Source organism: Stigmatopora argus, chromosome 9, assembly GCF_051989625.1.
Source record: "Stigmatopora argus isolate UIUO_Sarg chromosome 9, RoL_Sarg_1.0, whole genome shotgun sequence".
In the NCBI taxonomy this organism is placed as follows: domain Eukaryota; kingdom Metazoa; phylum Chordata; class Actinopteri; order Syngnathiformes; family Syngnathidae; genus Stigmatopora; species Stigmatopora argus.
The window spans coordinates 8381459-8396718 of record NC_135395.1 but is presented as its reverse complement, the minus strand read 5'-3'; the positions used below and the strand labels follow the sequence as shown (position 1 = coordinate 8396718).

Below are 15260 nucleotides of genomic sequence, written 5' to 3'. Positions count from 1 at the left end.
GAAACAATAGCAATATCAAGGACGGAAAACAGGAACTCTACACGTTGCCAACCACCTGTTAACATTTCCGGTTTAACCATTAACAAACGTGTTTCCAATACATGTTTTTATAAGTCACTTTGACTTTTTTGGGGCTAAGTCATTCAAGTGCAATTCTGACATATTGCTCATTTAAAATCATCCAAAGACGAGGGAGTGGTGGCGTAGTTCATTCAAATTCTTTAATTGGAAGAAACCAACATGTAGTTCGTGACTTCATTGTTTGAAGAAATGTTTATGACTTTCAGTGTTTATGCAGCAAAATGGTGGCGTCACCAGCCAGTCAGTCAGCTGACAAGAATATCCTTTCCCGCTATTCCCATTCCGTTTATCAGTAATATACGGAATTAGACAATATTGCACATTTCAGTCCAAGAAAAACACAGAAGGAAATGTTCATATTTCGTCATGAAAAAAAGAAAGAAAAGAGGCAAACTTGACACGTCACACTTGAAATTCCACCGAAAATGGAGACAAGTTGGATCGTGTCCTCGCTGGTCGCGTCTCCGTCCAACGCGTGGGAAGAATTCGACCCTTATTTTGAAAGGGCGCTGCGGAAGCACCAAGGTGGGCGCTATACAGTCGTGAAACTTTGGGGGAAGTTCAGAGAAGTTTGCTGACTTTTGGGACGTTCGTAAAGGTCGGCGGTTGTCGTCGGGGCCGCTCCCGTCCAACCCTTTTTTTCGCTCGTCTTTCGGACTTTTTCGTTCTATTCGGACGCCTTTGGACGGCGCACGAATTCGCGGAGGGAGGAGGCCGAGGTGGGGCTAAAGGTAGCGGGGAGCCAGGAGCGAGAGACAGCGGCCGTCGACGGTGACGGCGCTCGGATGGAGATCGCCTCGAGTTGAGGAAGGCTTTGGCCGCTGACGTCAACATGGCCTCGTCCGGGTCCGCGTCCGGGTCCGCGTCCGCGTCTTCGGCGGCCCCGCAGTCGACGCGCAACTTCAACTTCCTGCATCGCCTGTGCAAGCTGGTGGTCGTGCTGTGCTTCCTGCACATCTCCGTCACGCTCCTCTACTACGTCCGCTCTCTGGACATCCGCTCCGCCTTCGTGCGCAACCAACAGCAGCGGAACCGGGACGACGGTGACCCAACCGGGAGCGAGGCGCTTTATAACGGGACCGGCACTCCCAAAAGCTGGAAGAATTGCCCCCAAACTTCTCCTCTGCTCGGTCAGACTTTTTTCCTTTCTCTTGCGCAACGAACAGCCAGCTTGCTCGCAACCCTTTGGCTTTTCTTGTTTTTTTTTATGTCTTCTTCTCCGACATGTTTTTTTTCTCTACCAGTTAAACCAGGACAAAAAAACAACAAACCCAGTCAGGACTATTGTTGTCAAACAAAACTTTCAATTTATTCTCACGACTAAGAAAACAGGATTACCTAAACGTCAAGAAAATGGAATGTTAGTTTGTTTTATAACTGTCCGTGCCATTGACGATGATTGATACGGCTTAAAATCATCCTTCTGCTGCGAATTGGAACAAGTTGATCGGTAGTAGACGTCCAATACATCTAGAGTGAAAAACCCGGCAGCGAATAAATGCCTTCCCACTTCAAATTGATTGGACGTTTATTGCTGTCAATGGCAGTCAGTGCGTTTTTTTTTCTAGCTCATTACTAGTTGACGTCCTCTCTATTTTTTAAGTAGGATGAACGTTCTTACACTGCCAGTCCTCCCGTCAACTAGCGATAAACTCATTTCAGACCTTGCGTTGCCTACTCCAATATGGCCTCCAGGCGGCCATCTTGGTAGGGGCGAGGTGGACGATTGACATTCAAAGGAAGTTCATGGCCGCCGTTTGTTGTCGTTGTCAGTGGGTCCCCTGCGAGTGGACTTCAACATCCCGGTGAGCCTGGAGTTGACGGCCGAGCAGAACCCACAGGTCCGTCCCGGCGGGCGCTACAAGCCCGCCAACTGCCGGGCCCTGCAGAAGGTGGCCCTGATCATCCCTTTCCGCAAGCGAGAACCGCACCTCAAGTTCTGGCTCTACTACCTGCACCCCATCCTGCAGCGCCAGCAGCTGGACTACGGCATTTACGTCATCAACCAGGTACGTCCCGCGTGCTAACCGGCAAACGACGCCGAAACGTACCGACCGGGTCGCCAAGAAGAGTTTGGAGACGCCTTTTTGGGGTGGCAGGAGGGAGACGAGACCTTCAACCGGGCCAAACTGCTAAACGTCGGCTACGCCGAGGCGTTGAAGGATTACGACTACGGGTGTTTCGTCTTCAGCGATGTGGACTTGATCCCCATGGACGACCGCAACGTCTACAAGTGCTTCAGCCAGCCCAGACACCTGTCCGTCAGCATGGACAAGTTTGGCTTCAGGTCAGAATGGCCGACTAGCGCCGTCAAAGGGCCTTAAACAAGAGGGCAATAGTAGTTTTACTAGTTTCAATGAATTGGACGTCTATCCTGGTCAATGGCAGTCACTTCCATGTTCATTTTAGGGTATGCACAGGTCACTTTTGAACATTTCCTGTTGATTTGGGGGGATTTCCTTCCCGTTGATTGCTGAAATGCTGTATATTTAGAGAGCTAAATATGTCCCTAACTGTGCGTGCCAGGTTGCCTTACAATCAGTACTTTGGCGGCGTGTCTTCCATGAGCAAGGAACAGTACCTGAAGATCAACGGCTTCCCCAACAACTATTGGGGCTGGGGTGGCGAGGATGACGACATCTTCAACAGGTGAGCAAGCCTAGCTCTCGCCAGAATGCTTTGACTTTAATGGGAACGTTGCATCGGGCGGCCATCTTAGTAGGGGCGGTATAAAATCAGTTCTGCTATTTATTTAAATGAGTCGGTAGAACGGAAGGTCGGGGGCCAATGAACCAACTTCCGGTACAAGTAATTAGACGTCTACCAAAGTCACTTAAACCCACCATGCAGGAGATTTGACGTCTATAAGCGTCAATGGAATGGAAAGTTTATTTATTTATTTTTTAAAGTCATTTTTTATGTCCCAATCACATAACTTTGGACACCTGATTTTGAGTCCCAATCCCATACCTCGAAATATTTGCTCACGATGCCAACTTAAGTTTATGAGACAGCTGAAAAGGACAACAAATGTCATTATTAAGATTTATTATGAGACAAAATGCGTTTGCTCGCAGGCTGGCGTCCAAAGGAATGTCCATCTCCAGGCCCAGCGGCGAGGTGGGAAAATGCCGGATGATTCGCCACGAGAGGGACGAGCGCAATGACCCCAACCCTCAACGGTGCGCTTCGTCATGGGCCGCCTCGGCGTTTGGCGGACGCCGGTTTGAAGCTGTCCTTTTTTGGGGTTCTTAGGTTCAACCGCATTGCTCACACCCGGGAGACCATGAACAGGGACGGCATCAGATCTCTGTCATACAAGTTGGTTTCCAAGGAAACGCTGGCGCTCTACACCAAGATCACGGTGGACATCGGCAAACCCTGAGCGGGGACCAAGACGGGCGGGGACGTCCCGACCAACCCGAGGCCCAAACGTCCGGTGGATCGACCGGACGAGCGTAAGAAAACAATCCACGTTCGGAAATGACAACGCGCTTTTCGGGTCGCTCAAAGAAAGGAAGATCAAGCTTGGAGAATAAATTGGTAATATACGGCTTTCATATTTGACGGCTTTTTCCGCATTCTATTAAGCAGCGTTAAAACATCTCATCATGTAGTCTTACAACTTTGATTTGTAATTTTTTTTCTTTACATCTTTTTTTTTCGTAATATGTAAAATGACGTTGTGTTATGACCTTTATTTTGGAATTTTACTTCCCCATATTAGAACTTTAAACTCGAATATTTTGACGAATGACTGAAATGACGTAAAATGACGTCTTTCTCGTCATCTTAATTTGAATTACGGGATATTTTGACTTTCTCATAAAGTTACATAGTATTACAAGTTAAATCTCGTAATATTACGTTTTACTTTCGTATAACTGACATCTCTTCTATTATGACACATTTCATATTTTGAGTTTTTTTTTCCTCATAAGATAACGATTTTAATTTCATGACATTTTGTAATGTTCCGACTTTTTTCCCGATATCATTTCATAACTTAACAATATAACTTCAATCTTGTAACATTACTTGCTTTTTTGCGTAATATGACTCGTCATCTCATACATAATATTACGACTTTATTTTCTCAGTAGTACAAATGTCTTTTTCTCGTATGACTTCATATCTCTTAATATCACGACTTTTTCTCGTCATTTGAATCCGGCAATATTACGAATTTATTCTCTGGGTCCGATCTTTTAATTCCTTTCTCCGTGCGGCCGCCGAGGAAAAGGAATCGAACCCCGGACAAAATCAAACGAGGCAAAAATGTTCTATCCCACTGCTGTAATTGCTGGATTAGAAGAAATGTGTCACGAGCGACAAACTGGATGAACCCAACGCGACGACAATCGGCCCTCATTTTTTTTCTTCCCATTTGGGATCAAAAACTCGTGACAACTGATCGTCGGGCCAAATCGACAATTCATTGTTTAGCTTTAAACCCTTTGAAGTGTGCGTGCGCGTTGACCAACGTTATTGATCGGCTTTAATCGTGCAAGTGCGTTTTGACGGCTTCCAAGTGTCCTTCAGACCAACGCGTGTCTTACAAGTGTCCTTAACTCGTTACCCGCCATCGACGTCGCCGCCGCTAGCTCAAATTCCTCGGCGGGGGAGGGGCTAACGGTGAGCGTCGGCGAGGGCGGGCAATGGCTTTCTTGATTATCGACTTGAATTTTGTGCCTTCGAGCCAGGTCCCGTCTCACGGCCGGCGCTCTCTTTTCACAATCGTTGCACTTTTTCGTTAGCGTCAAATCCGAACGTTCTTTGAAAAGAAATCGGGTGCAATGTGACTCATTTTGCAAAATGAAAGATAAAATGACTTGGAATAGATTGTCTCCGTCTCTTCTTGTCGGGAAACATTGCGGCTTTATTTGACAAAACGGCTAGAAAAAAAGGAGTTTAGTTGCGTTTGTTAGTCCACGGGCTCGAGCTTTAGCTAGTTAGCGATGATAAGTTAGGGAAAGAAAAGAGTCCTTTTGTTTGGATCCAGTTTCGACAGGTGACTCTTTTTGGTCATTGAAAAAATATTCGGGAATGCTTTCTAACTGTTACAGGTTAATTTTTTGTCACTTCCTGTTGCGTTGAAGGCATTTTCGGTCACTTCTTGTCCAGGTTAGGGCTTTTGTGGATCATAAATAGCGCACCGTTTAAATAGCTGAGCTTTGATATCAGTTAATAAATGCAATTGTGATTTTTGGTCACTTCCTGATTTCAGAACTTTTAGGGGTCACTTCCTTTTGCTATCGGGACTTCCCGTTGATTTCGGGGGCATTCTCAGGTCACTTCCTGTTGCCTCGGGGGGCATTTCAGGGCACGAGAGCCTGACGCCGCTTGCCATTTTTGGCTCCCGAAGGCCTCGCTACGCCGCCACGCTCACGGTCCTGCTGGAGCGGCTTTGGAGGACCTGCTGAAAGAGGCGGTCTGGGTAGAGAAGAAGGAAAAAGTCAGGGCGTGGGAGCGAGAGAGAGAGTGGGGCCGCTTCCCGAGTACCCACCGTCCCGGAAGCTCCCGGACTCGGAGCGCTGGCCGCAAGAGAGGGGGGATGGGGGTTAAATAGGGCGGGGCGTGAGTCGTGCGGACGGCGACCGACGGCGGAGTTAGCCGTCACTTACAGCGGAAGAAGAGGCAAGGGAAGCCGCGGGCCCGTCGGCTTGCTCTAGTTCCGTCCTGGGGGCTGCGAACGCAAAGGCGGTGCCGGTCTTAGCGCCGGCTCCCGAGAAGCGGGGCCGGCGGATCTGACTCACGCGAGGCCTCGAGCACTTGGTCCACGCCGTGAACCACGCCGTTGGTGGCCATCAGGTCGCCGTGGGCCACCGGTACTCGGTTGACGAAGACCGTGTAGTTCCTCTGCGGGAGAGGAGCCCTTGAGATGGGGGGAAGTGGCGCAAAGAGCGCAAAGAGCGCAAAGTGGCGTGAGAGTGCACTGACCATGCCCAGGTCCAGCTTGTCGCCCAGCAGATTTTTGACTCTGGTGTGGGAGCCCACTCCCCCCCTGACCAGCGTCCCCTCAGCCATGTGGAACTTGAGCACGGCGGACAGCTGCGGGTGTTTCCCTGGAGGAACATTTTTCACCGCATAAATATTTGTCTGCTCGGAAGCGACCCGATGTAAAGGTTTGTCTTTGGAATGGGCCGCTGGCGTCGGCGAGCCGCCGGGAAGCAATTCCTCGGGGCAAAGAAAAGCGGGTCGAGCCAGAGACCCATTTTTTTGGACCTCTAGCACCGTCAATGGCTAACCCAGGTCTTTGAGTGTGTATGGTTGTTTGGTCGCCGGTCTTTTGGTTGCCAGACTTTTGGTCGCGGTCGTTTGGTCGCCGGTCTTTTGGTTGCCAGACTTTTGGTCGCAGTCTTTTAATCGCCCGGACCCAAACAACGGGCGAACAAAAGACCGATGACCAAAAGACCGGCGACAAAACAAGGTAAAACAACACGGTCTACGCATCAATAAAAGCCAACAATGGCCATGAGCAGTTTCACTGAGCCGACGTGTGAGTCTATAAGAGTTTGTATGTACATGCGTTGTCCCTTTAAGAAGCGACGTCAGTTCAGTCAGGGTCTTAACAAGTTCTCCAACAAAACACAATAAAAGTCCGGGAAATTTGGAGCTTTTCTTTAGCCTAATAATTAATAGGCCATTAAGTATGACTAAATAATTATTCGCAGTTTGTATTTAGGGAATTTGAGCAACAATTTAAATGGTAATTATCAATAACCTTCCGGGCGACCAAACGACCGAGTACCGTCTTTGAGAAGGGTTTACTTTGTGCTCATTGGTCACCTCCTGGTGACTTCTGGGTCACTTGTATAAAACAACGTTTCCTTTGTGGTTCCCGTGCATATTTCACGCAAATCCTGAATCGACCACGGGTACTTTTGAGGCGTGGCGGCACTCACGCAAGAGCGCGTCCACCTGCGGCACAGCCCGGAAGGCGGCGTCCGTGGGAGCGAAGAAGGTCAGCGCTCCCGGCTGGTTGAGCAGCTCCGTTAATCCGGCCACTTGGAGGGCGCCCACCAGTATACTAAAACAGCAGACGTGAAGAGAGGCGTGGCTCCACCAGCGCCCACCCCGACTCACCTGAAGCGGTCGTCCGCCTTTAAGACGTCCATGATGGTCCCCGTGGGGGGCGTCAGCAGGTTGTCCACCGTGAACATGGTCCCGTAGCGTCCGGTCTTGTCGTGGGCGGCCAGGCAGGCGTTCTCCACGCACAGGTTCTGGACACAAGCCGACGGGCCGGTGAGACGCGAGAAAAGAGGAGGCGGACGGCGGCGGCGGCGGCGACCGGACGGCTTACGTTTCTGTAGACAAAAACTCTGAGTTTGACGCCCGACAGTGTTTCCAGCTCCTGATTGTGATACAAAGACTTGGACGACAGGCGCTCCTTGACCACGTGATGGCTCAGGGCCTTCCTGCCGTCGGCCGCAGAGATCCCTGTCCACGGTTGCGGAGTCAGCGACGCCCAGTCGGGACCGGACCGGGACGGCGACTTACCCACGAAGGCGTCGTCCAGCGGGACCAGCGCGGTCAGGGCTTCGGAACCCTTCAGACGGCCGGCCAAGCCGGCCTCGGCGAACACCCGGACAGCCGTCGTCACGTCGGAGCTCTCGGCCAGTTCCAGCAGAGTTTTGGCTGCGTCAAAGCGAAAGATTTTTAACAACCAAAAACATTTATGCTAGCGCAACTGATTACTTTTGCTAGAGGGACTTTACAAGTATGCTAGCCTAATTGTGCCCTTTTTTTCCCTCCATATAACAAAGCTCATAACACTTGAGTTGCTATGTTAGCTTAGCATGCTTTTACTAAGGAACTACACAACTTAGCTAGCTTAGCTTCCTCATTTCCCCGGCTAATGTCATTGCCACGGTCCATGAAGTGTTCCATCCCAGTTGCCGATATATAATATAGTATCGAAGCAATAGCAATTCATGCTAACCGGGCCTGTATCGCCTAGCTAATGTTTGCTAGTCAGTGTAATCTGTTGCTAAAACCGAATGGAGCTCAGCTTGGACTACATGTTATCGTTTCTAGTACATTGGCCGGTTTAGTTTGTTTCTAGACAAGCAGTTGTTAGCGCTAAGCACCACTGGTATTAGCTACCACTGCTATTAGGAGGAAATGGTGCGCTACCAGAGTCTGGGATGAGCAACTGGTCGATGTAGTGGACGACGCCATTGGTGGCCAGGAGGTCCTTCTTTCCCACCACGGCTTTTCCGTTGATGGTCAGCCGGTCCTTGTCGCATCCCACTTCCAGAACCGTGCCCTGCAGCGTCTCCATCGGCGTCCCCGACACGATGGACTCGGCGCAGCGCATGTTCTTCAGGATGTGGTAGTTCAGGAGGTCTGGGGGGGAAAAGGCGGCGGCGGTCAGGACGGACGGACCAAGCGAGGGAGCGTACGGTTTTGTCTTACCTCGTAAAGACACGGGGTCCCCCAGGATTCTGTTCAAGGTCTCCGGCGGAATTTTGCGGAAAGCTTCGTCGGTGGGCGCCAAGACGGTGTACTGGCCCTCGCCCTGTAGGAGCTCGTTCAGACCGGCGGCGGCGATGGCCGTCTGAAAGGAAGGAAGCGTCCCGTCCGGTCATCTCCCGCGTCCACGTCCGTCCCCCGGTCGCTCGCTCACCCGTAGCGTCTCCAGGTCGTCGTCCACGTCGATCAGCGTGTGGATGTTGTTGGAAACGGCCGTGATGACGCGGTCCACCACGTGCACGATGCCGTTGGTGGCGTGCTGGTCGGGCTTGATCAGACGGGCGCAGTTCACCGTCACGATCTGGGGGAGGGAGAGGGAAGGGAGGGGGTTTCCGCCAGGACTACCGACGGGCCGGACGGGGTCGGACGTGGCCCATTTACCCCGTTGGAGTAGTGGTGCACGTGCACGTTGTAGTCCTGGTACATGGAGGTGAAGGAGGAGCCGTGCTTGAGCTCTTCGGACGTCAGGCGCCGCCGGATCATGTGGTAGTGGAGCGCGTTGAGGAGCTCGATGTTGACGTTGCTCACCAGCGCGTCCAGGATCTCCTGCGGTGGCCAGAAACGTCAGACTGGAAACGTGTTGACAAATGACACGCTTGTGTCTTCATTTGAATGTCCAACCATCGACTTGGATGGGAACTTTGCCCCTACCAACATGGCGGAAGGGGGGGATGGAAGCTATTTTTCTGTTTCTCTCGTCAATTCAAATGACTTTGTCACTCGTGAGCATGCATTTGGATCCGAGTGGACTTGGGATGGATGGGAGGAGCTTTGACGCGGATGAAATAAAATAGACTAGTTACGACTTCATTTGAATGTCAATGCCACGACTTTGACCGGAATTGAAACATTTTTGGGCTTGATCGCAATCCATGGCGCCAAATGAAAATGTGTTTTTTTGGGGTGCCTTTCCACTCACCGTGGGTAAGGCGGCCCAGGCCTGGTTGCTGGGAGCGAAGAAGGTGAAGCTTCCGGGGCCCTCGATCTCCTCCCTGAGCCGGGCTCGGTCGGCGTACATCTTGGTGGTGGAGGCGCCTACCGCCCCCACCGTCTGGTAGATGTTGACCAGAGGCAGCGCTGCAAAGACGGTCGGGGCTGAAGGAAGGGGTGGCGGGCGGGCACGGTTGGCTTCGTCGAGCTCCCGGGGAGCGCCTACCTGCGGGGCAGCCCCTCTCGCCGGGGATCTTCTCGTAACCGGGACAGCACTCGTACGTCACCACCCTGAGCGGCGGCCACACGCCCGGTCAGGGTCCGCCTCCAACGGAAATTCTCATAAAAGCGCTCGCCGTTGTTAGTAAACCTGTCTTGTTTTTTTCCCCGTCTTTGTTTTTTTTTTTGTTATTTAAATGTATTTACTAACGAGGGACGTGCGCTGTGAAGTTGGTAAAGTATCAGTAAAATGAACTTTGAGAGAAAAAGAACATTCGGGATGTTGACTGGTTTTAGAGAAAGCGCGATGAGGAAACACTGGCTCATCTGTGAGGAAGTGAAAGTCTTTTCAACTCTTCCTTTGTTTTCTGTCCTCACATTCAAGCATTTAATGGCACTCTAAAAACTGGCAGGGTCAAAACATTTGCCAGCCCTGCCACTGGAAAAAAATGGACATTTTGCATTCCCAATGACCTCAAATCGGCCTTTGTTACTCATTTTCAATGCCCGCAACAGCGCGAGATATCCAATTAATTTGGACTGGGCTCCCAGCCAACAAAAGAAAAAGAAAAATGCCTAAATAGCCTCCATTAATATCAATAGTAGTGCTAAACTTAAATTCATTTTATGACAACACATTTCTGGTGACATGTAGTAGTGCAAAAACAAATAAATAGCAAAGTATCACTACTTTCAATTAAATTTGGATAGAAAATGTCAGTATTTATACTTTTGACAACCCCACTGGAACGTTTTTTTTTTTTTTCGAAATTCAAATCAAACACACGCTGGGTTCTGAACCAGCAAAACCAGTAGCAAAAAGACAACAAATCCAGCAGAACCCGGCTGGATTTGTTTGCGGCGCCGACTCACGTGGGCTGGTTGCAGATCTTGCGGTGGTACCACTGTTTGCAGTTGGCAAAATATTTCTTGTCGCTGCCTCGCACCTGCTGCATGGCACACACGTTTGGCCTGCAGGGGGCGACGGAAAAAAACATTACTTGGTGGAAGACGGCACCAAATACCATGTTTTTTACTTCCAACTTTTTCTTTTAAATTAATGTAACTAACGTGCCGATACGACACTAAAATGCAGGTTTCTTTATCTGCTAGTATTGAGAAATAATGCAGTGAACATTGGTTGCCCTTCCCAAGATGGCTGCCAGAAATGAATCCGAAGAACGTGCTAAAGGTAGAACAAATAGCTAAAAGTCATTGAATATTTTGTTATACAATGTAAAATTATAGATATTAAAATGATGTTCAAGAATCATTTTTATGTTCTGCTCAATTAGCAAACATATTTTTGTCGTTAGCATTTGACATAGTGGATAAATGTACGTTCCCGACGTTAATATCGCCTAGGATTGAAACTTTTATGAACTCTGCTCTTGACGTAATCATCTGAAAAAATGTCCACTTTAAAAAAAAAGTAAAGTTTCAAAGTAAGCTAGCGAACTTGTGTCGTAAAAGTGATTAGCATATGAGCCAAGCTAAATCAATCATGTAGTTATAATGCACTCACAAAGTTTAGGTATATATTTTCTAGTCTTTTGAAAAGTTTTGTGTTTAACTACCTAAGCTATGATAGCAGTTTTATATTAAAGCGAGTATGCAGTACTTGAAACCATTAAAAAAAGAAAAAAAAACAGGCGATATCGACGCGATATCGACACGGTATCGGCGGCACGGTATCGGCATCGACGCAACACTAGTTGTTAGTGTAGAGCGAGCTGGAGTTTGTAAATGGGATCCTTCACCCTTGTTGGCGTCCCCGGACGCGGCTGTGCTGCAAGACGGCCTGGTAAGGTGATCGGCCCCCCACGCCGATTTGACTGCACGTCAAAAACAGCAACCACAAGAAGACGGGCGACGTCATTTCTGGCGGACTTGTTGCTCTTTCTTCTTCTTCTTCTTCTTCTTGCGTCTTCTTCCTTCTGCGTCTTCGGTTCTGTGGAAGCCCGGTCCGGCTCAAGCTGCTCCTTGTGCTCAAAAGAAGCCAAAGAGGGGCTTTGCTGAGTGGGCGTGGCCGGCCGCTGGAGTGGGGGGCTTTTCCTCTGGGTGTTTTTTTTCCCCTTTCTCCTTTTTGATTGGGCGACTCGATGTTTGGGAGGAATTTGGAAGGAGTCGCCATCTGCGGAGGAGAAGAACGATAAAAGTCCATCTCGCCCCTCCCGGTAGAAATTCCATCTACGCTAGCCCCCTCCACCTGAAATTCCATCGGTGACATAACAATATAGGGACGGCTATAGACGTCCCATTCATTTGGGCTGCCAGGGTGTTTTTTTTCCCAAATATTTTGTCTGGCTATACTTTACTCGCATTTTTAATAGAAAAAATAAGCATTTATACTATTCTAAATGACCAAAACCTGGCCGGTGCTCCGAGGAGGTCAAAAGGAAGAACTCGTTAAAAAAACGGCCTCAAAATGAGATCATCAAACACAAAGTGTTGTTCCCATCTTGGCCGCTAGACGTCGCCATAACTCGTCTTCCACCTGATAGTAATGCGAAGTAAAAAAAAATTGTTAATGTCCTACATTTATGTTGTCTTTTTCACTTCCATTGACAACCATAGATATGTTGCTATTAAATACATTCAAACGTATTTGTTCATTTGCTTCGAGTGGATTGGACACGCCCCAAAAACAGAAAGTGAAGCAGAGTTGCCCTAAAATCACCAGAAAATGCCCCATAAATGCCCTACTGGCAGTTGAAATAGGAATGCTAAATTAGAAAAGCTAACACGCTAGCCTCTGCGTCTTCGGCCATTCTCAATTCAAATCTCTGACGCAACTGAGTGAAGTTTTCCGCTGCTTTTCCAGTAAGCAGACCAACTGAATTATTTTACACCGTGTAGCGAAAGGTGTGTCTCCGACACGACCTTTGACCTCAAAGAATTTGTTAGCTACGCGGCAGTCGCTAACTCGCACGCCGGCGTACGCGATCAATCTCATCCCATCGGGCAGTTTCCCTTGTGATCCAAGCCCGGGCTAAAAAATACCCGACCTGGGTCTTTTCCACCCTCATTTTTACAAAACGAACGAAAACACAAAAAACTCCCAAAAATCCTCAAACAGACGTTAACAAAATCATTTGTTTTATGTAATAAGGTTAACAGTCCGGTAATGCTCTGTATTTAGTGTTGCATTGTTAACACTTTTTGCGTCCTGATACCGACTCCCAATTTTTTGCAGGCATGTTAAGTACCGATACCGGAACTGGGCGGATCGGTGGACAAAATGGCGGTCAGGTGTCATCGAGCTCTCGCCGCTCCGTGGCAGGATCAGGTGGGATGACGTCAGGTCACCTGAAACGCAGTGGAAAGCGACACCTTCTCCCAGGTTGGGGCACGCCGGCGCTCGCTGTTCGGCTAGCTCGTGGCGCCAAAGATGGCCGTCCAGATCCCGGACGACTCGGACTTCTCATCCTTTAAGGATCAGTGCTTGAGCGGCCAAGGCTGGAACCGGCGCTTCAACAAGGGCGGGGTCACCGTGTGGTGCCGCCCCGACGAAGGCGACGGCGTCCAGAAGATCAAGGTGATCGGTCGTGTCGTCTGTTTGCGATGGCGTGGCGTGCCGTGAATTGAAATAAGTGGAAAGGTTTCGTCGCTCGCTGCCAACTCTCTTACTTCATATGGATTAAACATCAACCGATGGCAGCCATTGAGTTAAAAATAATATTAGTCCTTCCCCTGGCCAATAAAACAATTTGATAGCTAGTAGACGTCCATTTCAAAGTTGGCAGCGAATGAATGAATGTCTAGTTCTATAAATGTCAGCCAATTAGCAAATAGCAGATGCTTTGACTTTAAGAATTAAGCTACGTAGTTATGACTTGATTTGAATGTTTGATGGGAATGTTGCCTCTACCAACATGGCCGCTCCAAGCCCAATTTCCCAAGGTCAATGAAAGGTATTTTCAAGCGTCATTTGAAATAACTGTCGCGTGTCAACGTCCAATTTGTTTCAAGTGGGAGGGGTTGCGGCGCTGGTCAATTCGTCGCCAACCCTCCCACTTCAAACAGATTAGACATCTAGCGTTGGCCCGTGCTCGTTAATTGGGGACACGTGTCGCCCGCCGGACACGCACCGGCGCTCGATCTGTAAAGAGGCCACGATCGGGTTACGCCATCTGCGCCGCAGATGAAGATGGCGTGCGAGGGCGTGAGTGCCCAGACGCTGTATGACGTCCTCCACGATAGCGGATATCGCAAGAAGTGGGACAGCAACATGATCGAGGCGTACGACATCGGGAAGCTGACCGTCAACGCCGACGTGGGCTACTACTCCTGTGAGCGTAAGCGGGCCGGCCGGTCCAAAATGGCCGCCCGCTGACCGAGCCTTATCCGTTTCAGGGAGGTGTCCCGGCCCGCTGAAGAATCGAGACTTCGTGACTTTGAGGTCCTGGCTTCCTCTTGGCGACGACTTCCTGATCATCAACTACTCCGTCAAACATGCGGTAAATAGTGCCCACTTCAAATAAATGGAAAGGCACTGTTTACGTGCCCGGCTCCCTCTAGTGTTGAAGATGAGAATTTCCAAACAATGTAGGCCCGATTTAAGATTCTCTGCCGGGCAGAATTCAAAGACCTTTGTATCATTTGTCGCAGTTTGGAGCACTCTGCTTCAACTGTCCGCCATTTTGTGTCGGCAGCAACATCCTCCCAAGAAGGACTTTGTCCGCGCCGTCTCTCTGGTGACCGGATACTTTGTCCAGTCCGCCGGCGCCCACGCCTCGTCCCTCTACTACCTCAGCCAGCTGGACCCGCGAGGTGACGCCGCCGCCGCCAAAGCCCAAAGAATTAGCCCGGGGTGAAAAATAAATGATTGAATTCCTTCCAAAGATTTTCAAAAATCCGCGATAAATACTCGTCGAGATCCAGAAGGACAGAAATTGTCCCGTAAAGAGATTTTTTTGGCGCCGTTGAAAGCAATGACGTATCCAAAGGCATTAATTCCAGACAGATGGAAAACTTTTCCATCCCGTCCGCAGGTTCTTTCCCCAAGTGGGTGGCGGACAGAATCTCGCAGTTTGTGGCTCCCAAGGTACGTCGAGGAGGCGGTGCCGAGGGAAGCCCGCCAAGTGACTTGAGGTGCTTTTCTTCTCCGTGCAGGCCATGAAGAAGATCTACAAGGCGTCCCGGAAGTACCCCGAATGGAAACGCGAGCACCGCCCCGACCTGAAGCCGTGGATTTTTCCGGAACAGAACACGCTGCCGTGCATCAGCGTGGCCGAGCTGTCGCCGCAACGCGCCGATTCGTTAGAGAACATTGACGAGAGCGGCCTGAGCGAGGAGAAGAGCCAACGCCGCCTCCAGGACGATGACGACGATGAGGAGACTTGAATGGCTTCCTTCTATCTTCTTTTGTGTGTGCAAAACAAACAAGCTTTGCAATTGCCGCCGTCCAAATAAAAGTGATTTTCGGTCCAACTGCAAGGCCTCACAGAAACTTGTAAAGTTAGAAAAACTTGACATTCTATTTCACTACTTTTTGGGAAGTTTTGATGGACAAGGCCAAATTCGAGATTTTATTTTAAATTCAAATTGGAATT

At 49.5% G+C, this 15260-nt stretch overlaps 3 protein-coding genes across 4 annotated transcripts; 2 read left to right on the top strand and 1 right to left on the bottom strand.

The window, feature by feature from the left end:
• Positions 1–534: 534 nt before the first annotated feature.
• On the top strand, positions 535–4921 carry b4galt1l (DP-Gal:betaGlcNAc beta 1,4- galactosyltransferase, polypeptide 1, like). The gene is made up of 6 exons (XM_077610437.1): positions 535–1211; positions 1855–2090; positions 2181–2368; positions 2608–2730; positions 3159–3263; positions 3337–4921. Exons 1-6 carry the CDS (start codon positions 914–916, stop codon positions 3464–3466), a joined length of 1080 nt encoding a protein of 359 aa, XP_077466563.1. The 5' UTR covers positions 535–913; the 3' UTR covers positions 3467–4921.
• tgfbi (transforming growth factor, beta-induced) lies at positions 4920–13479 on the bottom strand. Of its 2 annotated transcripts, XM_077610431.1 has the most exons (17): positions 12921–13479; positions 11466–11839; positions 10579–10677; positions 9713–9777; positions 9476–9633; positions 8938–9102; positions 8711–8857; positions 8500–8641; positions 8218–8430; positions 7385–7719; positions 7168–7304; positions 6987–7111; positions 6022–6146; positions 5838–5940; positions 5721–5767; positions 5588–5615; positions 4920–5514 (listed from the first exon to the last, which is right to left on the bottom strand). In XM_077610431.1, the coding sequence occupies exons 2-17, from the start codon at positions 11837–11839 to the stop codon at positions 5453–5455; spliced, it is 2325 nt and encodes a 774-aa protein (XP_077466557.1). In that variant the 5' UTR covers positions 12921–13479; the 3' UTR covers positions 4920–5452. The 2 variants fall into 2 exon arrangements, with proteins under 2 accessions (XP_077466557.1, XP_077466556.1); XM_077610430.1 differs by lacking the exons at positions 4920–5514; positions 5588–5615; positions 5721–5767 and having other exon boundaries at positions 5771–5940; positions 7385–7521; positions 7582–7719; positions 12921–13471.
• stard15 (StAR-related lipid transfer (START) domain containing 15) lies at positions 12956–15127 on the top strand. Its single transcript, XM_077610440.1, has 6 exons — positions 12956–13243; positions 13850–13997; positions 14062–14165; positions 14361–14478; positions 14700–14752; positions 14821–15127. The coding sequence occupies exons 1-6, from the start codon at positions 13097–13099 to the stop codon at positions 15049–15051; spliced, it is 801 nt and encodes a 266-aa protein (XP_077466566.1). The 5' UTR covers positions 12956–13096; the 3' UTR covers positions 15052–15127.
• Positions 15128–15260: the final 133 nt, after the last annotated feature.